We start from the raw sequence: 17125 nt of genomic DNA, 5'->3' as shown, positions 1-17125 counted from the left end.
GTCAGCTCTTTCCCCACTCGGAGGGAAATACGAAGCCACAGTCTACCCACAGTTATTCATCCTAATGACAAGCAAGAAGCTGATTGCAATGAAGCATCATTTCACAGCTGTTTGCTTCCGCTTCTACTTCCGGGGAGACGTACTTTGTGCCACCGGGCCTTGCCCAGCCGGCCCTGAGCCCCGAACAGTCAGGCTGCGCTGCTCCCGTGGAGGAGGGCGGCCCGGCAGCCCCAGCGGCGGAAGCCGAGGGACTAAGTCATTCCCTTTGTCCTTTCAGGCAGAGACGGCGTAATGGCACCCGTGCCAGTGACACAAAGTACTCTGTCCACTCAGGCAAAGGCTTTTTCCCCCGGGGAAGGAGCAAGAGGTAAACGTGAAATCTGATTTGCCTGTGTCGTGTGGAACCACAAAATCTTGAAGCCATGGGCTCTTCTGTCTCCCCCTCCACTTCCTCGTCCCTGAGGCTGACTTAACCGTCCTGGTTATTCTGACTGGCGCTCCACCATGAACACAGTTGATTGGACCAGAGCAAACACCTGACCTGGCTGGGCCAATCACAACCTTTCCTGGGAATTTGGAAATGGGCCTCAGAGACACGGAACAAGTCCCACTACTATGGGTTATTCACCTTTGCTCTGTGTTGAAATTGCCCAGGGAATTCTGAAAGCACACACACACACGCAAACACACACACACGCACACACACGCACACACACACACACACACACACACACCCCTGATCTGTCCCTCAGATCAGCTGTCCCTCAGAGTACAGCGTGCTCTGCGGACCCTCCTAGTGCAGCTAGGCACAAGTGCACGGAGAAGCAGACACAAAGGATGATGAGGTGGACCTTCAGAGAGAAACTGGAATGAGAAACCCTCGCTCTAGAAAGAGTAGACAGTGATCTTGACCCATGATAGTTTTCTATTTCTGGATTCCAAGCCCCCTCAGGCCTGGTTGTAGCTCTTGCCCTTGAATCCTCCTTTTAAAATGTTTCTTCTGAAGCTAGTTCTAGTAACTTCTATTATGTATAACAAAATGAAACGTCATCAAGATTTTCTCACAACCCAGCCAACAATGGTCACTGCAATCTGCATATTTTACCTCAGAAACCTCTCTTACATCTCATCCTTGTGGCCTTTTCAGTGGGGTTCTCATCCTTACCCTTCCTGAGTGGGCTTCCTGGCCTCTTCTCTCTCATCCAGCCTCCACATAAAACAGATCTGACCCACTCACCCCCAAACTTAGAGTCCTTCACTGGTTCCTCATTGCCTATTAAAAATAACAAAATAGTTCTGTATAAATTGATCTGTAAACATATCTCCTATGTTACTAACTGGGGGGAAAATGCAGGTCAATACATATAAAGGATCTTTTAAAATGTGATTTAAATTTGTATACATAAAAATACCTGCATACATTTAGGAAAAAGGGAGGACATTTATTAAACTATTAGCAGAGGTTTCCTTGGTATGGTGATTTTGGATGGGCAAAGAGGAAATTTCCATTGTGTCGTACTTGCTATAACATTAATAAAGGATGGGGAATATAGGTAATTTTTAATTTTTTCTGTTTTCCTCCAATATTTTTTTTAAAACTTTCCAAGGTCCTTCACATTCTGCTCCCACCTACTTCCCAGTATCCCTCCCACTACTCTGTGTCCAGCTATTCTAAGCTTTTCATTCTTGCCCAAACTTACGATCCCCTTTCATGTAACTGTGGCATTGCCTGTTCTGTGCCTTCTTCCTGAAATGCTTGTACTTCATTCTTCATCTGAAGTGCTTCTGCTTTTTCTTTTGACCCAGCTCAAATATCACCTCCTCTGAGAAGGCTTCTTAGACGGATCCATCTCTATCCCACATCAGAGTTAGTTCTGTCCCAGTGACCCTTTGGTCCCTGCTTCTCTGTCTGCTATTACACCACCAAACTGTGTTATGATTGATGAGGTCGCATGATTATCTCCCCAGTTTGAGGTGTGCTCCTTGAAGGTGAAGGTTGAGACTTATTCGTCTCTCTCTTCTGTATGTAGCACAGAGCTGGACTAGTAATGGCTGCACAGAAAAATCTTGGTTGGTTGAATAAATCAATGAGTGAATGAATGAATGGGTGAACAGGCTCTGCCACACAAGGTAGAGCCATGATGCAGTTGCAGCCTTCCCTACCTCTACCAGATAAAACTGACCAACTAGAACTCATCAGAGTCCTGTTCCTGAGCCAGTCTCAAGCACAGAGCTGTTGCTTTTCACCAGCCAGCCGGCTCAGTTACCAAGCTGGGATGGTAATCGTTAACATGACACTTTAAACATCATAAGATCAGTAGGAAGCGTGTTTCTAGTGGTTAGTGACTAAGAATAAAATCATGAGGCTATGCCTATTCTGAAAACTAAGTCATGGATCAGAGCTGATTTCTGTGTAAGTACTCACTACTCCCTCTCTCCCAACATGTAAAAAGAATTCTTTAACTGTACACTCCTGACTTCTCCCCCACTTCCAAAGAGGAAGGATCCTTGTTGCTGGGAGAGAAGCTAAGTCAAGCTATATAACCCAGTCCTGGGGGAGGAGGAGAGTGGAGGTGGAGGCAGAGAGTAGAGAAGTTTCTTCAAGGATAGGAGGAGAGCCTCTCAGAGCAACTCTGAGCAAAGGAGATGGAAACGAAAATGTAGTAAACGTTTATGAGTTCCTATCTTTGTCTAGCTTCCATAATGACTTGCATGAGGGATGGGCAAAGAAATTCCTTTTAATCTATTTTGGCTATTGTCCTGTGCTTCTGAAATGTGACACTGTCCCAAGGCCCACACACAAGAGTTCAAGTTTTGTAAAAGGTATACCGATAAGTGGAGGAGAAGGGACTGCAAAAAGATCAAGCGTGTCTTTCACTCAGGGCTTTGCTAGCTCCACAGCTGGCTCTGCCAGAGAGAACACAGCCAGGGCAAGCAGAGGCAACAGAAGTCCCAGAGCTGGTAGTTTGGGCTGTGGGCGAGGAGACATCCTGGACAGTGAGGCACTGCATCGTGGGGGAGGAGGGGAGGGCGACCCAAACAAGACACTGTCCTCACCATTCCCTGGGGCCCTTAATCCAGGGATGTCCAGGAGTCCGTGGGGATGACTGGAGGGAAAAACTGAAGGGAAACTCAGTCTGGAGCCAGGTTACAGTTTGATGTGGGTACCCTGGGGCAGCCTGAAACTAGACAGGCTTCCACCCCGACCAGGGATGCCCCAGGAGATGCCAGACTACCATTGGGTCGTGGAGCTCACTACTGGCAGGTGGTGGCTCTGGGGCAGCCAGGGTTTCTAATACAGTAAGTACCCCACATACGAATGAGTTCCATGCCGAGAACGTGTTCCTAAGTCCAATTTGTTCGTAAGTCCAGCAAAGTTAGCCTAGGTGCCCAGCTAACACAATCGGCTACGTAGTACTGTACTACAACCGGTTTATAATACTTTTTTTTTTTTGCGATACGCGGGCCTCTCACTGTTGCGGCCTCTCCCGCTGTGGAGCACAGGCTCCAGACGCGCAGGCTCAGCGGCCATGGCTCATGGGCCTAGCTGTTCCGCGGCATGTGGGATCTTCCCGGACCGGGGCACGAACCCGCGTCCCCTGCATCGGCAGGCAGACTCTCAACCACTGCGCCACCAGGGAAGCCCAGGTTTATAATACTTTCCACACAAATAATACATAGAAAACAAACACACACACAAAATAAAGAAAACATTTTTAATCTTATAGTACAGTACCGTGAAAAGTACAGTAGTACAGTACAACAGCTGGCATACAGGGGCTGGCATCGAGTGAACAGGCAAGAAGAGTTACTGACTGGAGGAGGGAGAGGAGGTGGGAGATGGTAGAACTGAAGGATTGTCAGCAGTAGGAGACGGAGGGCAAGCTGTATTTCACTCACGCCTGACATTGATGGCACAGATTCTGGTTCCTTGCTGGATCAATTCTATTTACCCTCTTGAAAAAACGATCCAGTGATGTCTAGGTAGTAGCTCTTTTTTTCTTGTCATAGATGACAGTAAAGTGCACAAAAGCACAACCCCTTGTGGAGGATGCACGCATGTGACAATGTATGCCAGACACGTGAACTAGCTTACCTGATTGGACATGCAAATGCATGTTCACATCTTTGAAAGTTCGCAACTTGAATGTTCGCATGTGGGGGACTTACTGTGTCTCAACAATAGTTTACTCAAAGAGAAACCACTGGAGACTGCCTTCAGCCCACACGCCAGCCGGCTCTGTTATGGCAACCACAGCCCCAGCATCGTGATTAGTGGTGATGAACCAGGTTATGACCTAGATTTATTTTGTATACCTAATCATTATGCTGAGGATTTGGAAAAGGTATTTATTCCTCTAATTACAGACAGGACCGAACGGCTAGCTGGAGATGTGATGAAGGAGATGGGAGGCCGTCACATCGTGGCCCTTTGTGTGCTCAAGGAGGGCTATAAATTCTTTGCTGACCTGCTGGATTACATCAAAGCACTGAACAGAAATAGTGATAGATCTATACCTATGACTGTAGATTTTATCAGACTGAAAAGCTACTGTAATGACCAGTCAACAGGTGACATAAAAGTAATTGGTGGAGATGATCTCTCAACTTTAACTGGAAAGAATGTCTTGATTGTTGAAGATATGATTGGCACTGGCAAAGCAATGCAAACCTTGCTTTCCTTGGCCAAGCAGCATAATCCAAAGATGGTCAAGGTTGCAAACTTGCTGGTGAAAAGGACCCCTCAAAGTGTTGGATATAGACCAGATTTTGTTGGATTTGAAATTCCAGACAAGTTTGTTGTAGGATATGCCCTTGACTATAATAAATACTTCAGGGATTTGAATCATGTTTGTGTCATTATCAAAACTGGAAAAGCAAAATACAAAGCCTAAGATAAAGAGTTCAAATTGAATTTGGAAACATCTGGAGTCCCATTGAAATCACCGGGAAAATTATCAAATGTTCTAGTTCTGTGACCAGCTGCTTAGTAGAGCTTATTGCATGTATCTTCTAAGAATTTTATCTGTTTTGTATTTTAGAAATGTCAGCTGCTGCATTCCCGAACTCTTTATTTGTATTATGAGCCTATAGACAATCAGTTCCCTTTGGGTGGATTGTTGTTTGACTTGTGAATGAAAAATCTCTTAAACCACACCACTATTGAATGAAAATATTGAAATTGTATCTATAAGAAACATTTTTAAAAAGAATATATTAGTTTTTTAATTGGTATTTTAATTTTTATATATTCAAGAGAGAACAGAAGTGATTGAATATTGTTAATTATACCACTGTGTGTTTAGAAAAGTAAGAAGCAGTCAGTTTCATATCAGTGACAGTATTTAGAGGTAACGTTATGTCAGATAAACCATATTTCCTGGAATCATTTTAGTAGGTTTCAGCAGTATTAACTATTTTCCCGCTTGTTCAGATTATTTCTGGCGAATCTTTGTCAACAGTTCCTTTTAAATACAGGTCAGTAAGTTCCAAAAACCTACCACTTTTTGAAGTCTTCAGTGTAAAAATCCTTAAAATAAAGGCTGTCTCTTTAAAAGAAAAAAAAAAGAAGAGAGAAACCTCTGGGATATACTCAGAATCTCCCCCAAAGTGGCTGCAGATCCTAAGATCAGAAGGGGAAGATTCTGGGTCAAGGCAAACATTAAAGAGACAGTAACACATATGGGTTAATTAGCTGTGGGGAGAGGAGCTCTTGATCATGGCAGCCCCTGTGGTCCAGGCTTATTACTGAAAAGCTGAGCTTGGGCTAGGGAATAGCAAAGGTAAAGCAAAGTGGCTTGTTTGAAGGGAGGCATCTTGGATGGGAAGCAGTGGGGTGCATTTAACTACAAAAGTCAGAAGGTCTGTGGTTGAGGCCTTGCCCACTGCTGACATAAATAACATTGGCCTCTCAGTTTTCACATGTGAAAAATAATGTCTCCAATATTTTGTACATGAGAGTGTTTGGCACATAGTGTGCATTCATTCATTTATTCATTCTATAAAGACATTAGGCACTTGCTATGTGCCAGGCAGCAGGCTAGGCACTGGGGACACCGGTAAGCAGGTAGACATGGCCCCTGTCTTCATGGGGCTTACATTCTACTGGAGGAATCAGAATGTTGGTTGAGTCTGGATCCCTCACTGCTTGCCCCTTCCTGGGGCCTCTTTCCTGTGGAATGGGCTTCAGACAGTACTTTTATTTTATTTTATTTTTTAACATCTTTATTGGAGTATAATTGCTTTACAATGGTGTGTTCGTTGCTGCTGTATAACAAAGTGAATCAGCTATACATATACATACATCTCCATATCCCCTCCCTCTTGCATCTCCCTCCCACCCTCCCTATCCCACCCCTCTAGGTGTTCACAAAGCACGGAGCTGATCTCCCTGTGCTATGCGGCTGCTTCCCACTAGCTATCTATTTTACATTTGGTAGTGTATATATGTCCCTGCCACTCTCTCACTTCGTCCCAGCTTACCCTTCCCCCTCCCTGTGTCCTCAAGTCCATTCTCTACGTCTGCATCTTTATTCCTGTCCTGCCCCTAGGTTCTTCATAACCTTTTTTTTTTTTTAGATTCCATATATATGTGTTAGCATATGGTATTTGTTTTTCTCTTTCTGACTTAGTTCACTCTGTATGACAGACTCTAGGTCCATCCACCTCACTACAAATAACTCAATGTCATTTCTTTTCATATCAGCCAGTACTTTTAGAAAGTGTTAGCTGGGAAGGGAAGACTCAGAACACCAAATTTTAGGACAGATAGGGAAGTAGAATTGGTCTGGCCATAACTATTTTCTCCAGAATAAGGGACTTGTATGGGCCTCCCTGGTGGCGCAGTGGTTGAGAGTCCGCCTGCCGATGCAGGGGACACGGGTTCGTGCCCCGGTCTGGGAAGATCCCATATACCGTGGAGCGGCTGGGCCCGTGAGCCATGGCCGCTGAGCCTACGCATCCGGAGCCTGTGCTCCACAACGGGAGAGGCCACAACAGTGAGAGGCCCGCGTACTGCAAAAAAAAAAAAAAAAAAAAAAAATTTAGAATAAGGGACTTGTGGAGAAGCTGAATAGGCCCCACAATAAAGCCAGGAGATGATTACAGCCTCCCTCCAGGCCTTTCCAGGAAAATCATCCAGGCCTACAACAACAGCAAAGATAATCACAACCGGCATTTTAACAGTTCTTCTGACATCAGCAGGATACTCAACACGTCATTTCTACAGACCCACTAGAAAGTCAGAAAAGAGGACCATAGGGGAAAAATGAAAAGAACTATGATGATCAATTGTAAAGGTAAAAACACTATAGTGGTGATTTAATTAAGGCTATCTATTTATCCATCTGCATACCAGTTCTTTCCCCTCTCTACAGAGAACTGTTTAAAATACAATATATTTCTGTCGTGGTGGGAATATTTTAAGTTAAGACATAGGTATGGACTTCCTGACTCTAAGAATTGTTAGGTGCCAACCAAGTAGAGGATTACAGAATGAAATCAGCTTTCTTACATTTGAGAGAACAAACTTGTAGATAAAGTAACCAAAATTGGCCCATATGAATGCTTGTTATCTGATTCTATCCTTCAAGGCCCAGTCTCAATGATTATTATCTATGGTATGTAAGCAAGACTTGACACCTGCAGGCTGAAGGATGCTCAATCCCACTTGAAAGCTCTGCTCTCGAGTCTCCCTTTGGGCCTCCAGCCCATCTTCCATCTTTCCCATCAGCTCACTGCCCAAGAGTCTGACCTTCAGGAGCTGTGTGAGTGCCGCTTGCCCTGGGCTTGACTTGGGTTCAGCCAGTGGGAAGCACCGGCAGGGCGTCCTCCAAATAAGCTGGAGAAAATCGAGGTGGAGTATCTCTTCAACCCCCATCCTGATGGTTTGACACCTGCTAGGTTCCTTCATTGAGGCTATAGCTCCCGTTGGGTGGCCTTTCCTCCAGCTACAGTTCTCACCGGGTTCAGGGACATGCTCCCCCATCACACCTTCATGCCTACATGTGGTAACAGACTGTTGCCAACCCTGGACTTCCCTCAACCCTGCTCAGACCTTTGTAAAGAGTCCTTTAACAAACCCTCCCTTAGTCAGCCCTTTGAGTGTATGTGCCGTCTGTCTCCAGCTGGAATTCTGACTCATACACTCTCTGAATTGGACTTGAGGAATTTCTGAAATTTCATTCAACATTTATTTTAACAAAAGTGTTTTGAGCAACTACTTTATTCAAATGATAAATACTGGAAGACTTAATAATATCTAAACATTTTTGAGTGTCTGGTATGTGCCAGCTAATAGACTAAGCAATTTATATAATTTAATCATCACGATAATCTTGTGATGATGTGTTTTTAAACCTCTTTTCAGGTATGGAAACCAGTGTTTGTTATAAATAAGTACCTTGACTGAGGCTACATCACTAGTAAGTAGAGGAGGCAGGATTCCTACCCAGATGGGTTTCATTTTAAAATTTATACTTTAAACTTCTTCTTTTTATGGTCTCTTATATACAGTGATAATTATGATAGGGTATTCAGGGAAAAAACAGAGGAAGAGGGAGGACCTCATGTACTAATTGCATACAGAAAACTAGGCTCTTTTTTCAAACTTGAAGACTAGTAGGAGGGCAAACCTACACAGACAGGATGAATGAAATGATGAAACGTTTGGATGAAATGTTTAGCAGATGAACTAGGGGTGGGAGAAGAGGATTATGGAGGGGTGAGTATTATGTGCAGTGACAGGCAGTGATATGTTTAGCAGGTGGTCTCCATCCTCCCCAAAAGCCTGGTTTAGAGTGTTTGCCAGTCTCTGTGGCATAAATACTCCCATGATGGCCAATGTCAAGCTACCAATATGGCATCAGTGAATGGCACGTGGGGAAGAGATGTGCAAAATTGGCTCTTGAGAGTGGGTACAGGCCTGCTGCTGTGCACCACTGTATTTATGTGCAAGGGCAGGGAGTCAGGAAACAGCACGTGTGTTTGGGGTACTCTAGGTTGGTAAGATCTGCTAGAACACAAGGAACAAGTGGCAGGGGAAGGTGGAATGGGAACAGGGATGAGACAAGAGAAGTGGTAGAAAAGACCATGAGAGAGGGCTTTGTCTGGAGCTGCACTGTCCAGTGTGGTACCCACATGTTGCTACTGCGTGTTTGAAATGTGTCTGGTCCAAATTGAGATGTGCTGTCAGTGTAAATTATACACTGGATTTCAAAGACTTAGTAAATATATATATATTATATAATTAATAGATATATGAATGTATATAATTAATATATTTGTGTTGATTACATATTAAAATGATAATATTTGGATATATTGGGTTAATCACATATTTACAATTAATTGCCTCTGTTTTCCTTTTACTTTTAAAAATGCAGCTACTAGAGAAAGCCAAACTACATGTGTAACTCGCAATATATTTCTTTTAGACAGCTTTGAGCCAGAGAATTTGGACTTTATTCAACAGGCAACAGAGAGTCTTAGAAAAGTTTTAAACAGATATGGTCTGCTTCCCATAATGATCCATCTGGTGCCATGTAGAGTTTGCTGAGCCCAGGCCAGAGGAGGGAAACTTGAGAGAGTCCAGGCCAGAGGGATGAGGCACTGAATGAGGTAGAGGACGTGGGGATGAAGGAGGAGAGAGCACACTGGATGAGACAGGGTGGCAGATTGCATGTGAGAGGTGGGCAGAGGGAGGAATCGAGGGTGATGCCCAGGTTTCTGGCTGGACCACTGTCCAGCTGGAGTGGTATTACCAGAGATGGAAGTGTAGGAGGAATGAAGATATCTTGGGGGAAGATAATGTGTTCAATTTCAGACCTGATGAGTCTGAGGTGCTAGGGAGCTTTCAGGTGTCCAGCAGGCAAGTGGGTACAGGGGTCTGGAACCCTGTCGGCACCGTCTACAAAATGTATCCCGAATCAACCATCTCCTGCCACCTCTGCTGCTTCCTCCTAATCTAACCACTATAATATCCGGTCTGGATTATCGCTGCAGCCTTCTAGCTAGTTTTTTTGCTGATGCATTTGCCTTGCTTTTTCTCAAGTCTCAATCAACAGTCAGAATAACCTCGTTAAAAGCACATCAGAACATGGCATGCCTCCCCTCACAGTCTTCCAGTGAATTCCACGGCACTCACTCCACTCTGTACAGTGGCCTAAGGTTCTATGTGACCTGGCCCTGCTACTCTGAGCTCCACTGCCCTCTCCCTCAGTGACTCTGCTTTAACCACACTGAGCTCCTTGCTATTCCTGGGACTCACCAGGAATCCTCCTTTGCCTCAGGGCCTTTGCACCTGGTACTCTTCCCTTGGATTTCTGAGGAGCTATCTCCCTCACCTCCTTCAGGTCTGTACTCAACTACCCCTTCTCTGTGAAGACTTCCTGCTCACTCCATCTAAAATGACACCCCATTCTTTCCTTGCCTTCTTTATTTTTTTCACCAGCTCTTACCACTATTAGTCATACTATAAATGATACTTATTTATCATATTTAATGTCTGTGTCCCTCATTTGAATGTAAACTCTGTAAGGCAGAAATTTTCTCTGTTTTATTTTCTGCTGCATCCCTGAACCTGGACTGGTTCCTGGTGCACAGTAAAAACTGAAATATTTGTTAAATGAAAGAATAAACTGCAGAAGATCAACAGGCTGAGTATATAAGGCCTAGGAATAAACAAGCCCTTGGAATCCCAGCTCTGACACTAGTCATTGTGACCTTGGACTGTTTATTTACTATCTCTAAGCCTTAATTTTCTCATCTATGAAACGGAGAGATTAATAGTACCTCCCACAAAAGATTTTTGTGAGGATGCATCCAGTCAAGAAATATTTATGGACCCCCTCCCATGTGCCAGGAGCTGTGTTTAAATGGGGGTTAGATGAGAGAATTTATAGAAGAGTTTGACATTGTGTCTGCCATATTGCAAACTGGCCGTAAAGCCTTTACTGAGTATTAGCAGAGGAAAGAGCATTAAGCAGTCAGGAGACAGGGCTGTGTGAGAGCCGCTGAGCTGGCAGTGAGCGTACTGACCCACAGGGAGTGAGCAGAGTGTGGGGTGAGGGGAGGGGACTCTGCTGACCTTGCCGATTTCTCAGGGATGAACCCCATGAGGGGGAGCCAGGAAGCAAGTTGGACTTTGAAGGATGATTAGGGAGTAGAAGGGGAATTCTGGTGTCATCATCAGCATACCAGTGCCAGAATGCAGAAGAATTGCAGACACAGACTCTCTCCAAAGGCACAAGTCATTGCTCCCGGGAGGAATGACACCGTGGGTGGCCCCCTGCGAGGATCGAGGGGCCATGAGAAGAACACTGTAACTTGGCAGGGTCCCACATACCCTGATGAGGGTTGGACTCCTGAGTCCCATGCCTCACTACTTGAAAATCCCATGAAAGAGCTGGAGCCTCGTTCTGGGCAGCAGTGGACAATGGCTCTTTGTCACCAGCCAGTGAGGAGTAAGTGAGGAGAGTGATGGAAGCAGAGGCCTGAGGGGTTCTGTGCCCTGGGGGTCTCAGATGGTGTGGAGAAGAGGGTCAAGGCCTGGGAGGTCACAGTCAGGCAGGATGAGCGTGTGGAGGACTGAGGGCCCTGCCCTTACCCTCTGGACTCACCATGGCTCTGGCCTTTTCTGCCTTGGGCTGTGCCTTGCTCTGGCCTTCCTGGTGGATTATTCTGGAAGACTTCCCAGGAAGTTTGGAGGTCCCTCAGGTCCAGGCCCCAGGGATGAAGGAGCCCAGGATAGCGGTTATTCCAATGATGTGAGCCCCTCAGGCACTCTGGCTTCTTTGGTGCCCAGGAGGCCTTGTCGTGCCACAGAGCCGACAACATGAAGATGGGGACCCCACTGCACTGTGGGGAGGAACAGGCTGAGAAGTCAAACCCTGAGGTGTAGCCTCTCGCTTTCCACCCACGTTAAGCAGAAACCACCACTTCAAGGCTTAGTGCCCTCCAGCCCTCAGTAGTATATGTTGTGTAAGAGACACCTGCAGCTGAACAAGTAATTACAAAGTGAATCCCATGTAACCACCACCTAGGACATGAGGGGACCACTGCCATCTCCCCTTCATCCCTTTCTGATTTCTATCCCTTGCCTCCCCCTGAAGGTAATTACCATGCTGACTTCTGGAACAATCATTCCCATGTTTTTTGTGTGTTTGTTTGGTTTTTTTTTTACAAGGCAGCATAGTACAGTGGTAAAAACATGGATTCTGGAGACAGAAGGTGTTCATTCACTTCTTGGTTCCTCTACTCACTTGCTGCGTATCCTTGGGCCGAATACTTTATCTCTCTGTGCTCACTTTCTTTATCTGTGACGTAAGGATCATGAGAGAATGCAAGCTGATGAGGTTGTTTAAAAGATTAAATATGAGTTAATATATGTATAGTGCTTAGAACAGTGCCTTGGGTAGTATGGGTGCTTTTTGTAGTATGGTCACCTAAATATACATGCCTTAGCAGATATGGTCTCGTTTGCTAGTTTTTGAACTCTATGCTAATGAATCATACTCTAAAACCAACCAACAAATAAACAACCAAACAGATAGGTACAAAGCCTATATGATGATGGCAGCAATGATGATTGAAGGGGAAAAGGATGTGCCAGTGGCTGAAGTTCTGGAAATAGGAGCAGCCTGTTGTGATGGGCTGGGGCGTGAGGACAAGAACACACAGGGGTGGCATAAACAGATTATGGGGATTAACCCTCAGCAGAGAGGTGTAACTGAGAGTGTTACTGAGTCTAAGCTCATACTGCTCGTTGCAAGAGAGGCCAGTAAATCAAGTTGTTGGGACAAGGAATAGTGACTTTATTTGGAAAGCCAGCAGACCGAGAAGATGGTGGACTAGCGTCCCAAAGAACCATCTTGGCGGAGTTAGAATTCAGACTTCTTTTATACTAAAAGGGGAGGGGGTGTGGTTGGTTGCTGCAAACTTCTTGATGTGGAAATCCTTTGTTCTTGCAGCTGCCCAGGTAGGTCATGTCACAGTGTTCCTGTAAACCTCCAACAAGACAAATGTTATTCTCTGTTCTGCAACTTTTTATCTCTATATGAATGGAAAAGTGTTACACCTTTAAAGGTCAGAGCCTTGAGAATGGGCCATCCTGTATATTTCAGGCTGTAGGTAGCATGCTTTACTTGTAGCTAAAGCAATAGAATACAGAGGTTAAAGTAAAAGAAACAGATCAATATGGAGTCAGATCTGTTCTTCCCTATTACAAGAGAACAGAGCATGGATCCAAGGAGTAGGAGGGGCTCTGGGGAGTGAGGCAACCTGTCCCTCCTCTCCCACGACCCGGCACCCAGCATGGTTCTTGTGGAACTCATGCTGCTTCCTTCACGGTGCAGTGCAGACTCCATCTCCATTCTGCCTCTGGTTGCGTGACTTCACACTTCCACTCCCGGCTGTGGGGCCTGGCTGTAGGTCACTGCCCTGACAATAGATTCTTCAGTTCCAGTGCAGCCTGGACAGTGCCCAGAGCCTCGTGGGCCTCTGTCTCCAGAGGAAACAGCCCCGTGCTTGGGGAAAAGAAGCCCTAGCTCCCAACTGCACTGTGGGCAGAGTTAGATTGAAAATGTCATTATTCAGCAAACTTGTACTAAATACTTAGAAGTCCCAAATACTTCACTGAAGGGAGATGGTTTTCTTTGCTTTCCCTGGATCTGCCCACTCAGTCTTCATACCAGCCCTGAGCTCTCCTGCTGTCTCTGTTTTATAGAAGAGGAGACAGAGGTGGGTGACTCGCTCCTGCTCACATGGCTAGTAAGTGCAGGAGGCCTGGCCAGGGCCGTGCTCTTGACCAGTCACTGCCCTGCTTCACCTCACTTCCTTGCTCAGTAGTCCTGGTTCTGCTCTGCTGGCTATGTGGGCACACTGCTGAACCTCTGTGCGTTTCAGTTTCCCTGCTTATGAGGAGCAGGCCTATGGGCCCCAGTGTTCGCATTCCCTGATTCACTGCCCTTCGTGGAGGCCTCCCACAGATGCCGGCCAGCCCTGGGCACCTGGGGTCTCCACGAGAAGTAATATCATGGCCTCTGGCCTCCTCAGGGAACTTATATTTGGGGACACAACTGATGATACAAGACGGTAAATAACTAACTTTCCAAAGTGTGATTCAGACCAGAGTGTAAGTAAGGGCTCTGGGAGGGCAGCTGAACAAGTCTTGCCTAGTGGAAAAATGGATCATCTTAAAGGAAGAGCAAATCCTCCTTAACCACTGCTAAAAATTACTTCTCTGTTAGGCAGAAACACTTGCCTGGCAGACAAGTCATTACCATCTAGCTCCCAGTCGGCCCTACCTGCCCCACCCACAGCCGGGAGCCCTGTGCAGCTGGTGGATGTGCCTCATTTCAGCAAAAGCATCAACACTTAGAGGGTGGGTGTTTTCTTCCTCCACATAACATGCTTCCTTATGTTGAAATATTTCTCCACAGGGCTATGCATGGGATGAAGAGGATGTATGGTGAGCAGGCAGAGCCCCAGAAATAGAAGGCTAGTTGGGATTGTGCAAAAGTCAGTGAATGAACCTGGTGACAGAGACACCACACACCCTGAGGCTGGTTACTTCAACCATACAGAACTAGTTGTGAGAAACACAGTTTGATTGGGTTGGGGCCATGACACCAGGGAATGGAAACACTGGAGACAGTATTTTAAAATGTTGAGCTTGGGCTGAAGAGCGAATCTTAGGTTTGTGTTGACTCATACTGTGACATCTCAGAGCCTGTGGAGAGGCGGCATCTATCCCAGGATTCTTGGTCTCCCACTGTGTCTCTTCCTCTGTTGGTTTTCTTCCCTACGGTTCTGTGCCAGCTCTGCTGCTCATTCTACTACTGCAAGGGATAATACCTTTCCAAGATTTCAGTGTTTAGCAGCAGGCTGACGGCTCACAACTTTACTTTTTAATTTAAAAATTTTATATTTTTATTGAAGTATAGTTGATTTATAATGTTGTATTTCAGGTGTATAGCACAGTATGTATATGTGTATTATATATTCTTTTTCAGATTCTTTTCCCTTATAGGTTATTATAAAATATTGAGTAAAGTTCCCTGTGCTATACAGTAGGTCCTTGTTAGTTATCTATTTTATATATGGTAGTGTGTATCTGTTAATCCCAGCCTTAGAGTTCCAGCTGGGAGCTGGCCGTAGGCTCTGGACTCACGAATGTGGCTGTCTCCTGGGTGTCATCATTCTGAGTCCCACAGGTACCGCTTCTCAACTAAACTCCTCCCAAACTTGCTTCTCCCCATCCGCCTTCTAAATCAGTGAATGGCACCATCACTCACCCTCACCATCCTCCATGTGCAAAGAGTCACCTGTTGCCTCCATGTCTTTCCACTCCATGCGTGAACCTCAGTTCAGGCCCTGCATCTCCGTCCTATAGCAGCTCTCTCAGGGGTCCGCCTGCCTTCCAGTTTGCTCCCCTTGAACCCACCCTACACACATCAGCTAAAGTGCTTCCACAGCACAAATAGGAGGTGTAACTCCCCTCCTTAAAGCTCCTCGAAGCCTGCCAGTTGCTTTGGGGATTCAGCCTAAACTCGTTCAGTGTAAAGCACCATTCCCGAGTTGGGCCTGGTGTATCACTCCAGTGATCTGAGGCTTGGCTCTTACGGGAACCTCCCTCCAGGCCTGTGCATTCTCTGACAGGAACAGGAGATGGACGAGGTGAGGTTGTTAAATGGAAATTACCATCTCTCCCAACACCCGCACTCTACCATATTTCTGAATTCAGAACATCCCAGCAGAGTCCAAGATGCTGTTTCTAAAGATAGTACATCAGAGTAACCTGCTTACAAATCAGTAAGAAAATAACCTATAGGGGAAAAGAATCTGAAAAAGAATACACACACACACACACACACACACACACACATATAACTGAATCAATTTGCTATATACCTATAGGGGAAAAGAATCTGAAAAAGAATACACACACACACACACACACACACACACACACACATATAACTGAATCACTTTGCTATATACCTGAAACTAACACAACATTGTAAATCAGCTATACTTCCATTAAAAAGATGCTTTGCTGAAACCAAGGAAAAAAAAAAAAGAAAAGAAAAATACAAATAGCCTAAGACAATGACAGAAGCTAACCAGGATAACCGGGGAAGAAAGCTGGAGCCTTTACTGCTCTTCCAGACCAGAGCCTGTTGGGCCCTCAGTGAACCTTGCCTGTAACTCTCTTATGACATTTCGTACTATGTGGCATCTATTTATTTATTTAGCACTTGGTTTAGCTCTTACTTTAAAAAATCAGCAACCCGAGTTCGGGGAAGATGCATCTGTCTGCATCTTCTATGTGCTTTCTGTGCCGTGCATATCTTCTATGCATAGGGCAGAGGAGGATCTTGGTATATGAATGGCCAATTATTAAATCACAATATTATGTCTTTCCCCATTAGCCAGGAATATATATTTCATTAAAATAGCTTTCTAAAAATATCTCCCCATATTACAAAGGATTATGTTCCTAATGAGTATTTTGCACTTATGAATCAATAATAAAAAGACAAATTCCCTGAGAGAAAAGTTGACCAAAGATGATAGATAATTTACAAAAGAATTTACAAAATAAACAATACCAATGGCCATGAAACATATGGCAGAGGCTTAATCTCTATGTACAATGAAAACTACTGTTTGCAGGAGGTGGGGAAAACAGGGACTTGCACTGTTGGCAGGAGTGTAAATTTGTAGAACACTTCCTGTGGGCAATTAAGCAATAATAATTCAAACTTTAGAATTTACATGATCTTTGACCCAACAATCCCAGGACTCTGTCCTCTAGGAATAATCAGATAAGGGTACCAAGTTTATGTGAAAGAATAGTAATTGCAACATTAATAATAGAATAGTTAAAAATGCAAATAAGTCAAGCTTTTATCATGGTGATATGGTTAAATAAATCATGGTACAGCCATATAATGGAATATTATGCACTTGTTAGAAGAGAAGCAAATCTCTAGATATGTGTTTCTACAAGGAAAAATGCGCGCAATATATCAAGTGAAAGAGACAGGTTATAAAGCATTTTATCCATCTACCCATCCACCCTTCCTTTCATTCTTTCATTCAGCAAGAAAATAGTAAAAGAGTA

At 44.8% G+C, this 17125-nt stretch overlaps 1 protein-coding gene across 1 annotated transcript; it reads left to right on the top strand.

Moving 5' to 3' along the window:
- The first annotated feature begins 291 nt into the window (after positions 1 to 291).
- LOC132503302 (hypoxanthine-guanine phosphoribosyltransferase-like) lies at positions 292 to 4895 on the top strand. The gene is made up of 2 exons (XM_060119778.1): positions 292 to 367; positions 4198 to 4895. The coding sequence occupies exons 1-2, from the start codon at positions 292 to 294 to the stop codon at positions 4893 to 4895; spliced, it is 774 nt and encodes a 257-aa protein (XP_059975761.1).
- Positions 4896 to 17125: the final 12230 nt, after the last annotated feature.

This window comes from Mesoplodon densirostris, chromosome 2 (assembly GCF_025265405.1).
Source record: "Mesoplodon densirostris isolate mMesDen1 chromosome 2, mMesDen1 primary haplotype, whole genome shotgun sequence".
NCBI classification, from domain to species: Eukaryota; Metazoa; Chordata; class Mammalia; order Artiodactyla; family Ziphiidae; genus Mesoplodon; species Mesoplodon densirostris.
The sequence above is the reverse complement of the archived record's forward strand: the minus strand, read 5'-3'. Positions and strand labels throughout refer to the sequence as shown.

Bases quoted from the DNA above. Each gene is read 5' to 3' on its own strand.
- LOC132503302 (XM_060119778.1), top strand. From the start codon at position 292: ATGGCACCCGTGCCAGTGACACAAAGTACTCTGTCCACTCAGGCAAAG. The intron at 368-4,197 runs GTAAACGTGAAA...GTTTACTCAAAG, and splicing joins CCCCGGGGAAGGAGCAAGAG to AGAAACCACTGGAGACTGCC.